Source organism: Chelmon rostratus, chromosome 14 (assembly GCF_017976325.1).
Source record: "Chelmon rostratus isolate fCheRos1 chromosome 14, fCheRos1.pri, whole genome shotgun sequence".
NCBI classification, from domain to species: domain Eukaryota; kingdom Metazoa; phylum Chordata; class Actinopteri; order Chaetodontiformes; family Chaetodontidae; genus Chelmon; species Chelmon rostratus.
The window spans coordinates 8578893-8601880 of NC_055671.1; the positions used below are offsets into that span (position 1 = coordinate 8578893).

The following is a 22988-nucleotide window of genomic DNA, read 5'->3' on the forward strand; positions in this document are numbered from 1 at the left end:
TCTGCCGGTGGACAAACCTTTTGTTTTTAGACCCCTTGCACAGTGTGCAGCGTGTGAATATGTGCACATGTGCAGGACACTGGGCTCTAACAGCTTCCTCTCGAGTCTTTGACCTTGAGATTCGTCCTGTGGAGTGGATGAAGACTGTGAGCTGATGCCTGAACACATGGGTTCCTGTTAGCTTGTACGGACAGGATAATACTCACCGTCGTTCACCTCAGTCGACAAGTAGTATTTGAACTGTGATCTCCCTTTAAGCGTATCAGTCCCGTTCCACATTCAGTAGGTGACTGTTTTTATTGTATCGTCTGATGTACGCCGATAACAAATTGATGGCGCTGTCTGTGCGGCGTGTGTTAGTCAGATGGTGTGTTGTCTGTAGTGACAGCTGTTTAAGCTCAATCTGAGGTGATTTTACTTCATCGTCGGGTGTTTGCCTTTTTGAAAAGAAACTCATCTCCTTTCAGTCCCACTTGCTGCTTTATTCACTAACTGTTTCTCTTTTGTGCAGTTTCCTCTTTTGCTAAAGTCATAGAATATCAGTTTTCCTTTCAACCCCAGCTATACAGAAGCTAGATTGCTTTGTGCATCGCCATCAAAACACAGAGGAGAGCATTGCAATCCACTTGTGTTCAAAAAGTCTGAAACCATCTTGTCTCTCTGTCTTTGTGTTAAAAGAGGGGTTAAGCTTTTATCCTATAAATATGGCATGAAAATCCCACTGTCAACGACGCATTCATTCTAAGGCCTGCATTAACATAAAAACGAGGGCTTGTTATACAGTGAGATTTCAATAAAAAGAACACAAAATGCATTTAATGAAATTCAGATGCTGGGCCCCAGCTCCCTGAATCTCATTAAATGAGCTTTGTGCTGTTTTTCCATCTTCTCTTTGTAGAAGAGGTCCTCGAGTGCCCTTAATAATGTGGCAGATTTCATCATATTCCTGATTTAAAGAGGACAATGTCTGTCTTGTTCACTTGTTCTTTTCCATGCCCGAGCCAATCTCCACAGATGTACTCGCATAGTTTCTGGATCTGGCTCCTGATAATATTCCATCTTGTGGTGCATTTTCTTTTAGTCACTGGAGTTTTGTTAAAGCTCTCCACTAACTCATTCTCTCCCCCTGTCCCCCCCCCCCCCCCCCCCCCCCCCCCCCTCCCTTCTCTGTTTCTCTCTGCATAGGATTTGGTTTCATAACTTTTGAGAGTGAAGACATCGTAGAGAAAGTCTGTGAAATTCATTTTCATGAAATCAATAACAAAATGGTAAGTCCACTCATTTTTTTTTTTTTTTCAATTCCAGGTGGGCGTTGAAGGATTAATATTTGATTTCTTCTTTCCCCTAGTATTAATAGCTGAGGAGGTGTGTGTGTTCATGTTCATATGCACAGGCTAACACACACATACACGCACTCTGTGGGTCTCTGGGTCTCAGGGATGGGAAAGCAGTGGTGTGTACTGCCCACAAACCGTGAAATTGTGTGGCTGAGTTCTGCCTGTCAGGCTGAGGGACGGGAGAGTGGAGCCTGTCCCTCTCTTTCTGAATCCCCTACCACACACACACACACACACACAGGTGGAGATGTCCAGGGATGCAACAGGGAAGCTACTGGCAGAGGCAGAGTTCATTAGTCGGGGATTAACACCTTCCACAGAGTCCCAGTGATGCTCGTTTTATTTACACCAGTAATATGGTCATCTCGGAGGACTCTACAGAGTTCAATAGCAGTTTTCTAAGTCATCATGTCACTTATGATAATTGACAGGCGCCGACTTCAGTGTAGCAAGTGTGACATTAGGTCCTCCTTCACCCAGTTCCACCCTGCAGGCCTCCTGAGAGATCCTGCATCATTTGAGCGGTTCTGTGGACTGTGATTGACTGGAGGGAATACTTGTCTTACCGCCGTTCAGTCGGGCTCCTTCTCTCAGCGTGCGTCTTCACTCTCTCCAAGCCTTTCCCTGAAACTGGCTGACTGACTGGCTGTCTGACTGACAGGATCAGTGTAGTAGAACCATGTTCACCAGGGACCAGCCCAGGTCACGTATGACCCCAGTATACATCCCCCCGTGTCTCTGCACGGCATCACAGCCGATGCTCAGGACTGCAGCCAAAAAAGCCAGCGTGTGACAGAAATAACTGTGTGCGTGTGGAAGATATTCTGTCACGATCAAATGTCTCAGATCCTTTGACATGTAGGCATGGCACAAGAATCACACATCAACATGAAGCATGAATGCACACGCCAGAGCGTCTGTTTATGCACTCAAAGCATAACAATGGCTGCCAGTGCTCTCAATTCTTGATTTCAAAAACTATTTACAACCTATTTCTGCACAATTTGTGATGTTACAAGAATAGTTGAAAAGACATTTGTTTACCAACAAATCTGATATCAAATCTCTGGAGTACGTTTCTACACCGAGGATATTTTCTTTGTCCCTCTCCAACTTTTACCATGCACACACTTGAACTTCTAACGTCCATAGAACCTGTTCTTCCAGCCTGTTTGTAAGAAGTTCTAATTAGATAATAAGTTGATCGTAAACAGTAGTGCTAATTAGGAATGTAGTAATCATCACTGATTTATTTTTTTTTCTATAAGCAATTTACATTGGCTGTTTTCACAGCATAATATTAATTAAAGTGTTTGAAACAGGAATTAAAACACAAGTTAATTATTTGAATTATAAAGTAAACACAAGCGCGATCTGTCAGTTGTGTTAATTTCTAACTGACTAACAATGTTCACCAACAACCTTTGTTTTCCATGATGAATATTGTTGACGAAAGTAGCTTGGGAGAAGTAAACAAAGTGATATTTTGGGCCCATTTCGTTACAATGAGGCTAAGAGAAAAACAAAACTAATGCTCTATCAGAAGGGAATCAATGTGGCCATAAAATAGGTGGTAAAAATACCACAAACCTGAAGAGACACATCGAGGCTCTCCTCAAAGAACTGAGGTAGGCTAACAAAAAGTTTTATTTCTTTTGAAGCTCTATTAAGCTGACTTAAACCCAGAAACTACCAAAACACTGGTTTCATAATGTTTTATTGTCTGTACAGCTTCTTTAAAGAGCGTGTTTGGCCCTGGACCAGTTGTTCGGTCATCAGACCATGTTCCATGTCTGGTTGTGTTCCTTAAATTGACACCATCAGACCACTGGACCAGACACTTTCTTAATCATTCAACCTGTGTTTGTCATCACATAATGCTCAAATAAATCTTAGGTGAAATAAGTTGGACTTTTTCGTTTAGACAAGAGCTGTTTTCTCATTTCAGTTGTGTGGAGAATCAGGGACATTGTCTGAAGTCGCACTGGGGTTTATTATTATTATTATTATTATTACATTATCCCGCTTTCAAACATATAGCACACAACGGGAGATTTTCCGTGTCAGATAAGTTCTCACTGGCTGGAAATACTCCATTCATTTTATGCGAGGAGTAATGCCTGAGTAGAGCCTGCAGGATGAGGAGGAGGACTCATCTGTAACCGTTTTTGCGTTGATATAAATACTGCATGTATTTGGATGTATCCTCAATATCAACGAAAGAGTGAAAGCAAGATACAGGCAAGCAGGAAAGAGTATGAAGCAGCTACACTCCGTACAGTGTCATCAACACGGCCACTGGCTGGCTTTGAATCCTCTGGATGACCAATGACCTGGCTGGGTATACTCCAGTTAACGTCCGCTTCAGCTGATTCAGACATTTGAGTCGCCTGCACAACTCGTCCTGGTAATTTCCAGAAAAGTTCAGTGCGACATGTGTGAATAAGGCTTAGATTTACTGAAATGTTCTAAGACTAAAATATTGACTTAAACTATCCTAAAATAGTTTTCTTTGATAGAAAATAGGACTAAAATGCCCAGAAATAACAAAATAATAAATGAACACAAAGTCGCAGGCCTCATTAGAAAGATTCAATGTGAATAGCAAAGCAGGGCAGCTCTTAAAAACATCACTTCTACAAGGGCTAGCTCACTGTTGTCATATTTATGAAAAATGCTGTGTGCCGTAGCCAACAACAAAGACCTGTTATCCAGTAGCATTAGAAACATAAACCAGGCTTCCCCAGTGTCCTGACAGCATACTTCTGTCTAACTGGTTTTATTGGAGAAATGGGAACATGCTATATTATCTCTGTGTACATGGACAGCAGCGAGTTGCGTGCAACAGCCCGCTCAGGTTGAACCTTCGTATGACACTAATAAAGTTACCGTTGTACAAACTGTTGGCATTTAGCAAATCCACTGTATCCAGAGCGGGAGATGGTGCGTAGAACATTTTTTGGGTCATGTGGTAAAGTGTTGCCATAAAAAGCACATGTTTTTCTCCTAATGTTCACCTTACTGTTTTGCATAGCGATCCTCAAATGAATTCTCTTTTTTAAATTAAGCAGTTTGCTGGGGGTTTCTGCCTTAAGGCATTATTCAAGATAAATAACACCACTTGCCTCCCATTCATTCTCTTTGGGTGTATAGGTTGCATTGTACCTCCAATTGTGCATTGCAGCTGCAGTTATTATTAGTGTAGAGGGATTTTATAGAAAGAGTGAAGAAATTTCAGGTTATTTTTCTTTTTTCATCCTCTGCTCTTGTGTCTTGCCAGCAACATCAAAGCTCTCTCTGATGCATCATCTTAACAGTCTTTGTTTACATCCGCCTATGTGTCACAAACATGACAGTTGCTATTATGGTTATCAATATTTAGTAAGCCCCTAATACTGAAGGGCTGTCTAAAGTATGAGCCCTTTTTCACTGAAAGCTTGGAGTCTCCACCAGATGTGACCACACGCAGCTGTGATGTGATATACTGTTTGTGACACGTGTTGGACATCACAGGGTGTGGCCAGAAAACGCATCAACCGCTAGATGACTGCAAAAACAGTATTTCCTAGCCTGTCTCTATTTACTTATAGAAGAAGATCTCACATATGGAAACCACGTGACCCATCTGGGAGTCCCAGAAACCTCACCAGAAGAAGATGAGGATTATTGAGGGGACATATTGTGAAAGGTCAGAGCTAGGGGCCAGTTTTGAGAGGCTTTTGCCACCTTTGTTAGGGTCCCTCTTGGCAACACTTACTGTACACTGAATTTCCTCGCATGCAGGAAAAACGCGTGTCCCTCAGATCTTCTACAAAGTGCTGACATCTTGGTATGTCGGCGAAGAGAAAAGAATGTGGAGTGTGTTAAGAGCATTTTTCAAAGACACTTGAGGCTTACCTTAGCTGCACAGAGGAGAGTACTGGTTATCCGGTCTCTGAAGCACCAGCAGACAAAGTAAAAAATGCCTCCTGTCTTCATCTTTATGAAGTACTATACAGAAATAGACCTCATCCATCCTCCCCGCGAGTGTTATCTAAGATGGTTCTTGAATAATTGATGCGGACAGAAATTCCACCCCACTTGGGAGGGTTGTGGATGTACAGGGCACCCCACCTTCCCCTTGCCCGAACTCTCAAGGGCTCTGGCAGTGTAGTGGGTCAGTGCCCACTCAGATGTGAGTGACTGGACCTTTTAGTGACTTGGTCAATCACCCTGTGTTCATGTGCCACCGAGGCCTCACTCTCAGGAGCACTTCCTCTCTGTCACTGTGAGTTCTGCCTCATATATAATTAAAAATAGGCCGCTGCTTAGCAAGAAGCTCTCAACCTGCCCCACCAGTTGCACTGGCTTCGGCATTGCTCTCACCTCAGGAGACTGGCCTGCATTAGCAGATGCAGGATGTGATTATCCCGTGCATGGCTCGACACACTGTAGACTCATAGTTTACCCATAGAAGTACCCACCTATGTATTAAAATCAGTAAATATTTAGGAGTAAAAATCAATGGGCAGAATATGGCTTCACATTTTATCTCTCCCTCTGGTTTCCACATATATGATATCATACTGTAGCAAGACAGCTCCTTAATACAGTGGAGGAAAGGTTGTGAATTCCATTTTCTAAGACAGGAGTCCCTCTATTGCTCCCCACCCTGCCGTTATGCACGCGCAGCTGATTCATAATAATACCTATCAAGTATTGGCTGTGATGAGCGAACAGTGTGCCATTAAAATGGACTCACATTGGTTTTAGTCAAGTGCTTCAAGGTAATGTTCTTTAATGTGTCATTTTTAATATTCAACAGTAGCGAATGATCACAACAGGAGGGAGGAATTTTCTGTTAGTCGTCAATTTCTCACCGTGTCTTCCTGACATGACCAGCCAATTACTGTGCTGAGGAGGAGAATAAGCTCTGACTCTCCCAGTCACTGAGGAAAAGACTAATGCAGGAAGGCACTTATACGTCAGCCTTCAATATATAGATTCAGATGTACTCTGCACAGGGTATTTATTGATACAAGCGGACCTGAGAAAGAAAAATAGCAACATGTAACCCATATATATTTCTAGATAACAGCATCATATAGTGCTTTTTTTACATTGGAGAAGGATGAAAGCATTGTTTTTCTAAAAATTTGTCTTCATTTTACTCCAGAATAGAGTCACTTATAGATTTAAAAAGAGCACAGAGCACTATTGTATTGTAAGCTGCTCAGAGATTTACTTGGAGGGTGGTAAAATGTTCTCAAGTACTACACATACCAAAAATAATGAAGCTTCAGGAAGTAGTATAATCAGGTAAAAAACAGTTGCAGTGTACTGTGTGTTGTATATGTATTGTTTCAATTAGCATTAGCTGTGGAGAAAAGGAAAAGAGATGATCTCAGTGAGACATTCTCGTAGGGGAGGTCTGCATGTGTGGAACTCTCTTTTAGATGGACATGGTGTTCAGCTCCTGCTTTTGCTGTTTAATGTAATTTCCACCAGCAATACATGACCATGTGCATGTGCCATATTTTCATACTGTTGCTGAAAAAATGCAATCAAATCTTAAAAGATAGAATATCACTTGTATAATAGCCTAACTTATGTTATACTGGTACCTTATGAGAAAAGTACCATAAAGTAGCACAGAAATTAAGTAAAAGTGCAGTAGGAATAAGGTAATGTGATCGAAATACAAAGTTTAATCTAGTCAGTTCAATATCATTGATAGAGAAACTCAATGAGATACTTTAGTATTATTTGAAAATGTTATTGCAAAGTTTATATGAATGAAATGATTTAAAATATGTCAGGCACTTTAAAGTCAGAGTGTGATACAAGACACTTAACGATTGGAATATTAAAGGAATATTGTATATTTAATTACAGAATATTGTATTCTATGATTAAAATCTTGTTTTTAAATACAATAATATTATAACAGGGATTATTTGTTTTCTCCCACATGGCAAAGACTGTATGCAGCATTCACAAGTCAACATATGAACAAAGGAAATTGAAGTCCTTCAATAGGTCAAATGCAATGCTGTAAAAGAGCCAGTTTGATGTTTACCAAGCACATTTACTGGCTGTGTTGTTGAGACGATACTGGACAGTTCATAAGACAAACTTTTTCCAGGAGCAGTACACTTTTCTAGCATCATTTGATCTTTCTGCAGACGATATACATTTAGCTGTGATAAAGGTTCATGATGTCTGTAGCTTTTGGCCTGTAAACTATGTATAAGCTGTGGGTTGTCTGTGATCAGCTAACCACATGTAATTACTTTTAATTAAACCCACCTTCTGAGTTTGAGAGTGCCAGCTGTACCAGTTCTGCTGTTGTGTGTCAAACCTGCAAACCAATCAGTTGCGCTGCCGATGAACATTAAAATTTACAGCCCTCAAACCAGGGGCCATTAAGTCAAGTGTGTGTGTGTGTGTGTGTGTGTGCACGCGCACGCATGTGTGAATGTGTGAGTGTGGCGTTCGCCATGGTCTTATATAAGTCTCCCCTGGACGGGCTTGGTAGTAGCTATCATTATTTTGAAGGAGATTTCTAAGGAGAGAAAGTCTCTGGGTTGTTGAAAATGTCTTTGAAAATATTTTTTTAAAGAGTGGAAATTTTTAACAGTGTTTGAACATCAAGTGACTAATAAGGAAGTCGGCCCACCCTTCGGAGGTCTTTCAGTCCCTCATGGAGTGCTGCCTTACAAGTTCTGGACTGTAAGTAATTGGATGTTTACCCTTCATTGAAGGAGGAAAGCTTTGAGGGATGAAGGAGGTAGAAATCCACTTCGCACTCTGCACTCCAGGACGTTCCATAAAAGCTCGATGATGTTTAGATCTGCTGATTGAGGAAGTGATGGAAGCCATTTGACTTCAACCTGATGATCATGGTATTACTTTTGAATGTGTCTCTCGGTGTGTCTAGGGACAATATCATCCTGGAATATACAAACATGTCGAGGGAACAGTTCTGGCACCACAGGAAGCACCTGGTCCCTAAAATGACCTCATATTACTTAGCTTTTACATAACCATGCAGAGATATCATCAGACGTAATGACTCCTGTGAGATTGCCGGTCATTGAAGGCATCATTTTGTTTTATCTAAAACTTCTTTCCATTATGATATGCTTACTATGGCTCAGTTGCCTGTTTTTTTATTGACCGTGCATACAAGCGGTTCAGAATTGAAGGTCTGCTGTAAATACTGTCTTTCCAAGAAATATGGCATACAATGTTCGTTAATCTTAAAGTGACACTCCAACCTAAATCAGTCTTTTGAGTATCAAATACTGGACTGGTGGAGTAAAAAGTACAATATTTGCCTCTGAGATGTAGTGGAGTAGAAGTATAAAGTTACATAAAAATATTCAATACTCAAAGTACAAGTACCTCAAAGTTGTTCTTAACTATCACAGGAGATTGTCAGTCCCAACTTAAGGACTCGTAGTTTTTGGTCTAAAAACAAAACATTTTAATTTTAAAAGTAGTTCCTAAGTCTTGTATTATAAGTTAGAGGAAGTCCAGTGACTAAATGACTAAGACCTATGCACAACCAAACTGCTGCAAGAGGTGCGCCTTGTCATGCCAAACTTTTGGAATAATACAACACTAAATAGCTTTTAAAAGCATATTTTGAAGACGACAAGTTAATGAAAGTGGCTCATCAGTAAGTCAAAATGACCCAGTAACACAGGAGATTATTGTCAGCGCAACTTTACACTACTGTGGCCCTGGAAAAAAAAAACAGTTTACGTTGCTGATGAACTTAGAATATCTCAGCTGTTGGCCAGAATTACTAATCCAACCAAATTGCACTGTTAAGACCCTGATGACAGTTTGACAGTATGTTAAGTGGACTACAGCAAAAAATGTTTTTGATTTCAAAAAGTAAATCTAGTTTCCTGGCATCGCTGCATTTTCAGGTAGAATCGGTGCTGTATGTAGAGCTAGTCTGTTAATCCCTGCTGGGTAAACTGAAAAAATATTCCATTTTGGTACAATCCTGAACAGGTGAATATTTTATCTTGTTTCATGCATGAAACTTTTGAAAACATCTCAAATATTTTCAATGACGCTTTGTTTGTTCTGCTCCTGTGTGATAATGAATACTAGACACAGACCAGTCATTTTTCCAACCAGTCACTGCAGACATAGCAAGTTCATCCATGAAACAGCAGCAGGAGTTCAAGATCTTCATTAAAATAAATGCATGTTAAGTCGCTACCTATCGCTGAACGAGGTAAGACGATAGAAACTTCTAAAACTGACATTTTCTCTTGTTCGTCATTAGATTGAGTGAAGTCGAAACACTTTTTCATTAACGGCTAAATGTGCAGCAGATGAATCCTGACACATGACCCTAGACTTTTTTCATATACAGCACTGCTAAAGGATTTAACCTACATCTATTAAAAACTGTTTTAACTTGGTTAAATAGACCACTTGTTAAAATGGTTGTGAGAAGCCTTTTCCTTAAGTGAATAACCCCGCACCATCGTGCCTGATATTGTGCATTCAGAGCCGTGACATTTCCTAACTATTCAGTCTATGTGTTTTGACTGTTCAGCTGGGAGTGGGAGCTGGAGTAAATGAATCACACTGTTTCCTTTATTCAGTCTGCCAGTCGACTGATGGAATCCATTCACTAGTGAAGCTAATAGTAGCCGCACACCTCCCCCTCTTCGCACACACACACACACACACCACACCCACAACACTCATCCCTGAAGGACAGCCATTGCCAGTCCATCCCACCCACACCCTCCCGTTATACCTACAAGGTTAATATGTATAGGAGATGAATTGAAAAGGTCATAACTGAAGCGTTTCTCCGCTCCGTATCACAGGGTTTATACAGGGAAACAAAGGCAGTTGTTTGTTTTCTTCATCAGTGGGCTGTATTCCTAGACTGATCAAGTAGTGCTTGTGAGGTCCTGCAAGTGCATGCTGCCGGATGTTTGTGTGCATACGGGCACCTCGTAAATTCAATGTCAAGCTTGGTTATTGGTAGATGGAGATATATCTGAAAGAACAATCACCTCAAAAAAGACACAAATCCTGATTTTGTTACCAGAACAAAACAGCATCATGATGGTGATGACTATATGTATTTAGTTGTATAACCATAAATTTATAAGGCAGAAGACTTAAACAAAAAATATTATGTGGTAAATATGAGCAACAGTAATTACTTCAGACCCCCTTTCTATTTTGTCATGCCTGCTTATCCAGGCGTGAGTAACCACTGGCTACTGTATGTCAACATCTGTCTCCTTATAGCACACAGCGTTTTGGGGTCATTTCCTGTTGCTTTGGATTACTTTTTACTCCTGACAAACCGGGCTGCAGGTTGCTTGGACGAGATCCAAGGCCCAGTTTTTTAAACGGGGGTATGCAGCTCGCTGGAGTCTGAGCGATTGCTCCGATGGCTCGAACTAACACTGTGAAGAGCTTCCAGTTCTAATTTGACAGCCAGCAATCACAAACAGTATTTCAAATAGCATAGTATAAAGAGTCATTTTCAACTTTATTTCAATCTGTTGATTATATGTTGCAAGCTTCAGCCGTCCAACACGTTCTCATTCCCAGTGACGCACAAAGCCTTCCTGCCAAGAAGCCTTTCTAACATGTGGTTAATGCTGTAAAACAGTCACAGTTTGGTTAGGTATAGGAATCCAATCTACTTGCTTACGTTTAGGAAAACCCTGCTCTCCTGGGTGAAAAGTTACATGTTTGTTTGACCTACGCATCTGCCCGCCTTCATCCATTTGTGGACTTTTTTGCTCTTTATACTACGTCACCTTGCTCTGAGCATGTGATGTTGCCACAGATGGGTTTACAGTGGAGTTAGTTGAAAGCTGGTCTGTCTCATACAGAAGCTCAAAGGTACCTTGTGTGTCTGCATGAGACGCAGAGGGACGTGACAAAGCATCAATATTTGACGCTCTGGGATTGAGACCAGGCTCTTCATTTGTGTTAGGCTATCATAGTATATAAGAACATGCATCCACGTTCACTCAGTGTAAACTCCTCAAGTTTTAAATAAAACAATTGAAACTTTTTAAAGAGTGTATAAGGCTTTCTGATTTCCTCCCTTCCCTTACCTTATCTCAAACTGCAGAGTGACACAGATCTCAAAGATAAGCTGTCAGCTGCAGGATATCAGTATTTCAGCAGAGTAGGAGGAAACATCTCGATGTATGTTGAAAGCATGCAGGCTGAGGTAACCGCACCTTGTCAGCACTGTGTGGCAGGAATTCACTTCAACAGTCAGCTGTCTTGCAAACTGGATGTCTTTGTGTGTGTGTGTGTGTGTGAGTGTGTGTGTGTGTGTGTGTGAGTGAGTGTGAGTGTGTTTGAAGCTCTCAGATCTTAGGGTGCTGTTTCCACACAAAACGATGCATCCACCCTGGCAGTAAAGGCAAGGCAGGTTAAAGGGGGAGTCCTTTTTCCCAGCCACACGTCTAAGTGGAGGATGGTGATACACTTGTTGTGGAGTCGTGGACACGTTACATCAGTCATAGTGCAGGACAGTGCTTAGAGTTAAGAAGAAAGCTTGTAAACTTTGTGCCTTTTTCTCCCAGTTCATGTGGCAGAAAGGCTCACTGATATTCTCCACATTGCAAAATTTGAATCTCTGAATTCATGACTGCTTAACCTCTGCAGCTCTTCATTGTCAGGCTCTGAATTGTCTTGCCGTCCTCTCTGTTCTCCTCTCTTTGACTTAGTTCGCTCTTGCGATCTCCCGCCTCCCACCCTCACGCTCTCCTGTGCGTTTGAAGCAGGTGAACACCCACGCGCTCACACCACCACAGATCCTGGCTCCTGGCTGGTTTTAAATCCATGACAAGGAGCCCTCTCTCTGAATATCAAAGACCCGCATCTGAGAGAGCATGTAGGCATGACTCACACCTGGGTCTGTCTTACTCCCAGCAGGAAACTGAGCGGCCAACTCGCTGGATGTGGCAGGGGCTACCGGAGGACGCTGATCAGACACCGTCACGTCTCCGGTGCGGGCGGAACTCGGCTGTGTTTGCCACCCAGCTACGGGAACATGTGAAAATCCCAGCAGTGTACTGAGATTTCTTGCAGACCCATTTGTCCCACCCAAGTTGCTGCTTCCACGCTGGGGGTCATTCCCTGATGATAAGAGCGCCTGTGCTCTCTTCAGCACAATGTCAAAGCATTGCAGGCGAGCGAGGATGGCAGAGTAGCTGTGACAGCTACAAAGTGGCTGAGGGAACTGTGTACTTTAGTTGGTCTGCTTCAAATGAAAGGGCTGCTAACAGCAACAAATCACAGCTCTGCAACGCAGCAACTTTCCCTCTATGATAGAAACCTTTTTCATTAGTGTCCCCTCTTTACATTTCTAGCTCTCTGCTGGATATATACAGCTTGTTATACCGTTCATTTAACACCTTCATATGGATGTGAAGTTTTATTTCAGTTTGGCAACTTGCATGTGTGAACCTGTGTATGAGTTTGTGTGTGAATAGTAATGTGCACCGCTGGCCTGTCAGAGTTGCAAGCCTATTTGTATGGATGCCGGGCTGTACCTTGGTTGAGGTGTACACAGCACTGGCGCGGTAGCCTGTCTTGTGCAGCAGGCCAGGATGACATGTGAATCGCAGCAGCCGAGGAAGCCCTGCTTAAGTGGAGGCAGTAGGGAGACGCAGGCGAGAGCCAGGAGGCAAACAGACAAACAGATGGACAGGCTGATGCCAAGCAGGCAGTGGAGCAAATAGATTGTGCAGCATGGTGAACAGACTCGGCCTACCAAAGAACAACCAACAGACACAAGACCATGCCACCCTTGTCAGCCGATCGCGCTTCTCTATAATTCATCGAGATAGGATAGATATGTGGTAAATAGGGCTCTCATCTTCCTCCTTCTCCTCATCTGCCCCTGTCACATCCCTCATTTGATATGTGTTATGTAGGGGGAGGAGATGTCAGTCTTGCAAGATGGGAAATGAACAAACCTGTATGTGTGAGAGGTGGAGTGAGAGAAAGAAATGCAGGAGAGAGATGAGTGCTGCAGGTGGAATTGGACTGTGAGGCACCGGGGACTTCAGCCCAGCAGACATACACAAACACCCAATGCACAAATAGAACCGCAGACACATAAAATAACCATATTCAGTTTTAAAACGCCTATTTTATGCCCAGCTTCAGATTTTAAGAACGCCGCCCTGGCAAGACTTAAATTAAATGAAACAAACAGCGAGCAAATAGAGATTTTGTCAAGAGAGATTATTGCTTTTGAGATTATTCCGTTTGGATTAAACATAGGGCTGCCTTTCACAAGGAAGCTGGACATACTGCCACGCAGCAGGACTGTGGTAATGGCATTGCAGAACAGAGCCTCTCCTACCTTGATGTCTCAGAAACTCTTGGAAAGAATTAAGCTTGTATTTCCCTGAGGCATTGGGCACATGCTCACTGGAGCAACAACCTTTGCTTTAATGCAGGAGGAGCATGATTGTAAGTTTTCCTGAGAGACTTTCCTCTAAAATGTGAGGTGCTCAGATTGACTCAGTCTTGTTTTTCTCTATGGAAAACATCTAGCGCTGTGCAAGTCAAATAGAAAACCACCTTAAAGAGCTGAGACAGCCCTGTCAGATCTGTCTGGTTGTGTACCTTACACAGTCTAATGGTTTGTCTCTGTGTGTGTGTTTGTGTGCACATGTGCATATGTGTGTGTTTGTCTGTCTACATAGGTAGAATGTAAGAAGGCCCAGCCCAAGGAGGTGATGTTCCCACCAGGTACACGAGGGCGAGCCAGGGGTCTGCCCTACACCATGGATGCCTTCATGCTGGGGATGGGCATGCTGAGTGAGTCGCACGCACATCCTTACACAGTAACACATCAACATCTGCCAAACAGGTGTTCTATATACACACTTTATATTGTTTAAAATCATGCTGAAAAGGCCCATCAAGCAACAATTTAGGCATAAAATTCCTAATTTTTAAAGAGGCACAAATGTTTTACCAGGTTTGCAAATAATAATGCATGTATTTTGGGGGGAGGGGACAGAGGAAGAGCCAGATATGAACGCCATTCAGTCATCAATTCCTGCCTTCTAAAAAAAATCAACTTATGCAAACTCTCGTCCAGATAGCCCCATTAGGTGGGCGCTGCCCCTAATTAGGCTGCTTCAAGGTGTGCCACCAGTGGCCACTGTGGTCTATTTCTGGTCGAGTCTGGTACAGGCAGCCCCTGGGCATATAGGAGCAGACCAGCACATTATCAGGCTAAATGAAGAGGAAAATTGGTGTAATGTCATATTAAGGATTCATCACTGTGCCCCCCTTAATGGGTAATGAAGGGGACACACATGTCAGTGAGAGATCTCATCTACAGGGACCTCAGCTGCTGGCCCACCCCTCTTCATTACCATCCAGCCCATGCCTGTGGCCCTTTTTAGTTAACACTATTGCACCCTCTCCCTCCCTGCCTCCCTACCCGCCCACTGTCTCATTCTCTCCCTCTCTATCTATCTATCTGGCTGTCTGTCGCCCTGTCTGTCTGTCGTTCACATTTCCTATGCATATCATTTGTATGTGCGACCCAACCAAATGGATTTGCCCTCACATGAAAGATTTATTTTTGCCCTCAAAAGCAAAAGAGACACGCAGCTGATTGTAAGAGACTCGTTTTGCCGTGCAAGTAGCCCCTCCCCCTCCCTGTTGTAGCAGGTGCAGCCTGAGCCACAGTCATGCATTTTTATCTGCACCAGGTAACATGATGTTTAAAGCAGCTTTGATAGCAACTCAGATTTAGCTGTGGCTTGTTTGGCGTTTTCTTTTAAAAAATGGGCAGGAGCCAGTGGATTTAACCATTTATTGAGCTGCGGAGCTGATAAACGTTAAGGGTCAGTTAACTAATTATCGACACAGTCTGTCAGTCTATTTATCTGTCCATCTATCTACACACAGGTGCATAAGGTGTCAGGGTTATTCCAGGGTTGACCTCGCCACAAGACTGATTATACAGTTGTTTGTGATGTTGACAAGACTGGCAAAGTGCTTGTGCCGCCTCTATCTATGTCGCTCAGTTGCATCTCATCTGTTAGAAGTATTTAACAAGCACAGTGAACTTTTCAGAACTTATTACAGCCTAATGTGTCTGCAAGAGGACAGCACTCTTGCCCTCCATTGGGAGGCGGCAGGCAGAAAGGCAGTGATGTGCTCATGTGAGAATATTAACAGCCAACTTGTTTGGAGACATTCTTATCTAAATGAAATTGGAACAAGGACAGCGAAACATTCCTTTATATAATTTGCATTTGGAAAAAGGGACCCAAGGCTCATTATTTAAGAAAGTGTAAGCTCCTTTTGTGCCAAATCTCATTAAAGCCATCCCTAGCTCCTTTGTTTACTGCCTCTAATCGAGGCATTTATCTTTATTGTGTTGTGCCCGATGTATGTTTGCTGAAATTAATACACATTTGAGCCTGGGCGAGGTATGGGTGTACCAGATGGATAATTGATTTTAAAGTGAATCAGAACTGTTGAGCCATAAAATAGGTACATTAGCATGCATATTAATAAGGCAAATAAGAGCACTAAGAGGCTGCCACCAGGCCAGACACAATGGCAGGCTTCATTTAGTCAAATGGTAGGAAAGACAGTCGGCTCTCTCTTTCTTTCTCCTTCTTTCTTCTTTCCTCCCACTCTCTTATATGCACATGCTAAGAATTTCATGATAGAGCTTAACATGTATCTTAATCCACTTTCCCAGCACCTTCGTATGCCTCTCTATAGCTCTCTCCTTAGACTCTCAGTGCACACATCTGGTGGTAAATTCTTCATTTAGTAATGTGAAACCCATTGTCATGCAGTACATCAGGCTAGGAAAATGGTTTTGCCATTTTCAGAAAATGTTGAAATAAGGGAGTATGAGGAGCTGCGGTATCTAAGCCAGCAATTTCAGTTTGGCATTTATTCTGTTTGACAGTAAGACAGTATCAAACACATAATATCCAATATTTTGCGGTCCATGATAGCTTTTCATTGTATCATATCACAGTTCTTTTCAGACCAAACAAACACTGAGAGGATTTGTGAAAGCTATCCATCTGTAGCTTCCTGGTGATGACTTCTCATCAGCAGCTGATGAGGGGTTTTTTTTTTTTTCCCCTCCGGCGTAGCCTCCGTCCTACTTCATCCACACCAGGTTATGGTTCCCCTCACCGCCTCTCTGAGTTGCATTTCTTTTTGTCTGTGAGTGAGGGGAAAGGGTCTGGGAGAGGCATTTTCCCATTGGGTCAGGAATAAATTGAACTTTTTCATGGACAGCAAACACTGATTAGATATTTATGACCAAGGTCAACCTTTCTGATTCCAGCTGGCACAGGCTCTGAGGCATACAGAACAGAGCATCCACACACACGCTCACAACCCTACACGCACACACACACACACACACGCACATAGCCTACATACCCTCACACGCATACTCACACACACGCACAAGTCTGCATGTACGCAAAGTATGTCGCCTTCAAGCTGTAGACGCATGCAGGTGCATCGCGTCTCTGCACAAAATGTATACGCTTGTAGCTCTGTCCTTTCTCTTGTCTAGATAATATTTTGTAGTATTTAGAGATATCTCATCCAGTATTTACTGTAAGCTCTATTAGTCCACAGCATCTGCAGGAATTTGTAGCTCAGAAATTACAATCTAGACATTCAGATGTTAACGTGACTGCAGCCAATTTATCAGGCTAGTACATATCTAACAAGAACTGAGCACACAAAAGCCTGAAAGAGGTTTCCGAGGTCAGTTTCCGAGGTGTAGCTTACACGCAGTGAAGTGAGTTATCAAGGTTAGCTCCAGTGATTCATTTCTGGCCTAAAGGACTTCCTCTTATTAGGTAATTTAGTCCAGACTTATGGTTGAAGGTGATAATAGCTGGAGGAAAACAGATAAAGACTGAGACATATACCATAATTAGAGGGTTAATTATGTTTATATTACCTTTGATGGTGCTCAAATTTCCTCCCGACTCACACACAGGCTCTCTCGCTCACCCACCCACCCACCCACCCACCCACTCCTCTCTGATTTTCTTGTTTTGTCTGTATCCTACTTCCTCGCTGCCTGCTCCCTCACACCCCGTTCCTCAATATGTTGCCCACAGCTGCTTCTGTCTAAAAACTGTCCTGCTAATTAACTGGTGGGTCTGTGGTTGTAATAAGAATCATGACAGCAGATGAACAATACATCTGCTGCTCTTAAATTTTTCTAATGACACTGGGTCCTCTTTGGGCCTCTTCATCCTTTCAGGGATCGTACAACTTCTGAAGCAGCCTGCACCCTCGCACAGACTTTGACTTTGGTTTACAGACGACAGTTTGGATGACATTTGCCATCTTCAGCAAGCTTTATAATGTTCTCCTAATTGTATAAAAAGCAGCAATGACTAACCGAGCCTTGGTTTCTGGTAATGGCCTATCACAGATGCATGTGCTGTGTGTAGGATCTCCCATTAAAATGTTGATATAAGTGGTCACAAATGTCAGACAAAAAATAAACCACACGAAAGGCCCAATCTATGGAAATATACAGAAAAGGTCATACCACCACCAAACCTTTAACTTCCCAGACTGATTCATAACTACGCACACTGAGACGAAACACTTTATAGCAGCCCCTGAGCCATTACACATAAGAAACACTCTGCACATGTCCAGATCAATCATGTAACGCACACTGACAGGAGATACAGTCAGCAGCTCTGACCAGGACAGAGCTGCACACATTTGTTTAAAAATACAGATGACAGGAAATTAGATTTGAGTTAGATTTTGTACATTTCTTACATCATAATTTGTTTTCTGTGGGGTTAGAGCAAGGGGCTCAAAACTCAGAATTCATGTTGCTGGCCTCAGGCAGACCTCTTTCTATTTAAACAGCCTGATGGGTTAAAGGCGCTCAGCACATGTTTATGATTCTTACATAGAAATTATGCATGACTTTACATATACATGTTTATTGCTAGTATCAGCATTATTATTACTATTATTAACATTATTTTTGCTTTATTCTGCATTTTTTATCATTACTCTTAAAATGTATTATTATTGCATTTACCATTGCATTACCTTTGCTACATTAACATTTACATATGCGTGCGTATTTTACTATAATTATTATTATTATGGCTATATTATATTATCTTTTGTAACCTTTGTAAGTATTTCATTCCTCTTTCTGTGAGGGATAAAATGCCTGGTGAACTGTGTGTTGAGCAACAAAGCAATTTCCCTGCAGGGATCTGCAAAGTTTTTCTGAATCTGAATGTATGATTCCCACCGCTGGTTGCCCTGCCCTCTCGGGATAACAACCATAGATAAAAAGTTAGTTTCAAATTTAGTTTTAATTACTGGTTAAACCTTGATTCAACCTATATAATAACACAGCCACACGCAAATGAATGCCATGCTGGAGGTGCAGATGAGGAGCTGTCATCACTTCCTTGCCCACAGCATCTTTTTAAAAAAACTGCATGCAGCCACATTAACACATGAACCGCTCTGCTATGCCGAAGATGTGCGGAACATAAACAGATGCCAGCATCATTTTAAGGCGCCCGCCAGTGCCATTAGGCTGAGCTGTAAAAATGCCAGAGAACTTAAGGTTGAATAAAAAGTGCTATTCGTTCAGGAGCTTATCGTTGCTTTGGGTTCAAACAGTTTAAGCACCAAATGTTACCAGTTGTTGATACCCAACCCTAATGAAGATCAAACCCCAATGAATGAAGGAGAAATAAGAAAAAAAAAACTGCTCTGAGGCTCCTGTTGACGTACCTTAAATGAGTTAAAAATAATGAAGCATTTTATCGATCCACGCAGGCTAACTCGCTTAGTTTAAAGAGACATTGTGTAAAATATTAGCAGCTATGAGACACTCACATTTTAAATCAGCCGGCTCTTTTACAATCTATTGGCCATTATTCCTGTAGGTTATAAAAACATTTCAGGCAACAGGAGCAGCGCCATCAAGATTAGAGGTTAATGTAATTGTGACAGTTGAGCATTGATTGAGGGTGGTGCTTGTTGTCACACCGCACACACAGTGATCTCCCATCAGCGTCATGAGCATTAAGTACATGTCACCTCTGTATTAGGCTTGAAGCAGGAAGATGAATCACTTCTTGTTTACTGCAGGTTCTTTCAAGCCAGGGTTCCACATAATACAAGACCCGCAAGACTTTGTATTTGAAAAGTATTGTTCCGAAATGTAATACTTAATCCTAACTATTTCAGGCTCATATTTAATGTGGATTATTGTAGTTTTATTTTTCAGGGTGTTTAGTAACTTTAGAATATGCTCGACGAAATGAGAACACTTGGGTCCCCGGGAGTTTTAAAGCCAGCCTTTCAAGATTTGTTTCCCTCTCAAAGTGGATATATAAGTAGCCATATCCCAGTGTTTGTGTGTGTGTGTGTGTTCATCTCATCTCCTTTTAATCTCTTTCCTAGGTTACCCTAATATTGTGGCAACATATGGCCGCGGATACACTGGATTCGCACCCAGCTACAGCTACCAGTTCCCTGGTGAGTTAAAGGCTTTGTTCAAATATCAGTGCAGCTGATTTCTGTCATGCAGTCTCCAGCACATTCAGACATGCACACACACACACACTTGCCTGCACATACACAATGGCTCATCAATACACAAGTCAGTCACCAAATAATCTGCAGGGTTATAAGTCTCTTACGTGTCTGGATTTCTGAAGCAGCATTTGAAAGCTGATGTATAGTGAAGTAAATTGCTTACTACTTTTTATCCCATACTTGAACACTACCATGACCAAATGTCTAAAATGGGAGAAGTTCTTCGTCTTCCGTGGGCCCAATGTATGCAAATTCCTCTGGTGAGAAGCAGAAAAATAAGCGGCGCTTTGTGTAGGCAGATTTTAAAACGTGGTTCTTATAATGGAAAATGAATGAAGTCATTTTCTGCATTAAAAGTGTTGACTCAGAGCGCCGGGCACTTTAATGGGAGTCCAAATGGGAGGCGTGCAGTCTGGAGGTGAGCAGCTGTACCTGTCTGCTGCAAGAGAGCCTGTGGCTCTGTGGCGCCTCACTTAGACAGGCATCCCGTCAATTTCATGCTTTATTTAGGGACTTTACACATACTTTGTTTGCCGTGCCAGACATTATTCCTTCCACTGATAAGACGGAATGGGAAATATCTGACAGCAGCTCAGATCTCTGTAATATCTTTGTAAAATGGATTCGGGAGTGGTAAGACAGGAGGTCCAGCTGTGACCACCTGCAGATCAGACATATGCTAGATTTATACTTGACCACAACGTTATTTGACAGAAGAAAAGGAATAGCATCTACTCATCAATGTGGGCTAGCACGAGCAGCATACAAATGTGGGTAATAAGCTATTTTTTATAAAAGACATAATTTAGTCTAATGCCTCTTTCTGTCGATAGCTGATTGATATGAATGTGACTCGGAAGAGCAGCGATGCACATCATTGTTTTTGTGCACAGGACATATCCAAGATGACATTTTGAACTGGACAAAATTAGTATTTATCCATCCGTCATATTTTGTGAAAGCATCCTAAAAAGTTTCTGAACCTGGATACAACAAAACGAGAGAGAAGAGAGTGAAAGGGCCGAAGCAGCCAGCATTTATTCTGTGTAAGTAATTCTAGTTAAACATGGATTTTTAAAATGTTTACTGTTTAGGACAAATTAAGGGATATCACCTTCCCTGAGGCAGAATGTATGATCCTGTCCATGTTAAACTCAATTTAAAGAGTTTGATAAAGCTGTATGATTAAAACAGCCTCCTCTGGGCTCGCTCAACTCTTGACAGAGTAATTGGAATTTTTAATGTATGAATCAAACTCCTTGTCCAAATTAAATAACCTCGGGCCAAATATTGACTAGTGTCCTTCCGTACTAAGATGTGGAAAGCATCCTCAATTTAAGATCAAAAGCTTGTTCCCACTGTACACAACCTCGCTGGAACACTCCTATAAATAAATGGAGCTGGGGCCAGGCAGGCTGTATCCAAGAGGCGTAAATTGTGGGCAGCATTTCAAGGCTTTTTTACACCCAGTAAACCTCAGGGGTCCACTGTTAACAGGAAAAAAGTGGTTAGGCAATTGTCCAATTGTCAAGATAAAACAGTGATAAAACATTGATCAGTGATGAAACACTGAATTAAGTAAGAAAACTCAATAAGACATACACAGAAAAAGAGAAACCAGGGCTGACATCCCTGCAGCCGAAAGCAGAGTTCAAGCGTAGAAAACACAAGCTAAAAGAGAAGTGATACATACACAACCTGCGCTCAGAGCAGACGGTGTGCGGCGCAGCCAGCCGGACTGTCAGTCACCAGCTCAGCGGCTTTTTAACAGCATCTGACATCTTAGCGGTCTGGCCCTTGTGACGCTCCCAGTTAATTCCAACATTGATCACAAAGTGCGTTTGATATTGATCACATACGGTATGCTTATACGTGTCTGCATTTGTATGCTGTGGCTTGCTCGCAAAATTATTCCATCACGGCGCAGACATCATTACTATTTGATGCACTTGGAGATCTGCACATATTACTCTTATATCCTCTATCGGTCAAACACTTATCCATGCAAGCGATCAGATATCAGAGCATCTCCCCAAGCGGCAAACTCAGACAGTGGTGTCTATTTGTGTTTAGACTAAAATGATTTTTGGCCGGGAGGAGAACAGTGAGCATTAACGTGCTAGCCTGACAAAGCTAGCTTACCGCGCTGGTATAAGAAAACAAGAAAAGGAGACTACTGATAGTAATGCAGACTTTGCAACGTCAAAAAATGCAAAAAGGTAGAAAATGCTATTAGCCTGCACACAGTTCAGCTTGATAAGAAACAGAAAATTGATGAAGAAAAAGCCTCTGGGTACCTAGAATTGCAGAGCAGCGTTGTGTTGTAAACAGCGTTTCGTGCAAAATTTGAGGATTGGAACAATTTGCTGCAAGTTCAATATCACAAGGCCCTTAAAGATTCATTTATGTTCCTTCTGAAAAATGAAATCACCTACAAATTTTCTCTCGCACAGAGTTTTTCACAAGTGGGCAGAGCTACTATGCGCACATATTTTGAGCATATGTTTGTCCCTTGTTGAGCTTTTACAGAATGCTTTCATAGTGACAACAGAAAGAGGACTGAAGTGTTTGATAAAGACACCTTCTCTGATTTTTTCTCAGTTTAAAAATCCCGAGCTGTATTTCATATGCACTGCTGTAATCACACACTGTTTACCTCCAGGCACCATCGTTTCAGCATTATGCTTGAAAGCATAGAAGTTGGAATTGAATTTCAAAGACGATGCTGCATGCCGCATGTGTAGTGACAATCAAGAAGACAGCAGTGTTTGCCATTACCTCAGAATTACAAATGGTAAGGAGGTGTTACAAATGATTAGCAACATCCCCAGAACAACAAATCTTTTCTTACTAATAGTGGATGCAATTACTTGATTGTTCACTGTGTTAAAGTAGCAAAGTTTTCCTCAGCTTTAAAGCTGTATTTGTTTGTTAGTCGGGTCAGTCTCTGTCGAGAGACGGTAACACAGTGACTCTGTCTGATCCTGTTGTGACAAAAATTGTCTGAACATTTTCTCTGATTGCGCT

The 22988-nt window shown here is 42.0% G+C and overlaps 1 protein-coding gene across 6 annotated transcripts in view; it reads left to right on the forward strand.

The window, feature by feature from the left end:
* LOC121616998 (RNA-binding protein Musashi homolog 2) overlaps positions 1-22988 on the forward strand; it is a 238794-nt gene that overhangs the window by 169844 nt on the left and 45962 nt on the right. For all 6 annotated transcript variants that reach the window (XM_041951942.1, XM_041951943.1, XM_041951946.1 and 3 more), the window contains exons 8-10: positions 1186-1268; positions 14054-14168; positions 19827-19901. In XM_041951942.1, the coding sequence (XP_041807876.1) occupies positions 1186-1268; positions 14054-14168; positions 19827-19901 (273 nt within the window). The remainder of the gene's footprint in view (positions 1-1185; positions 1269-14053; positions 14169-19826; positions 19902-22988) is intronic.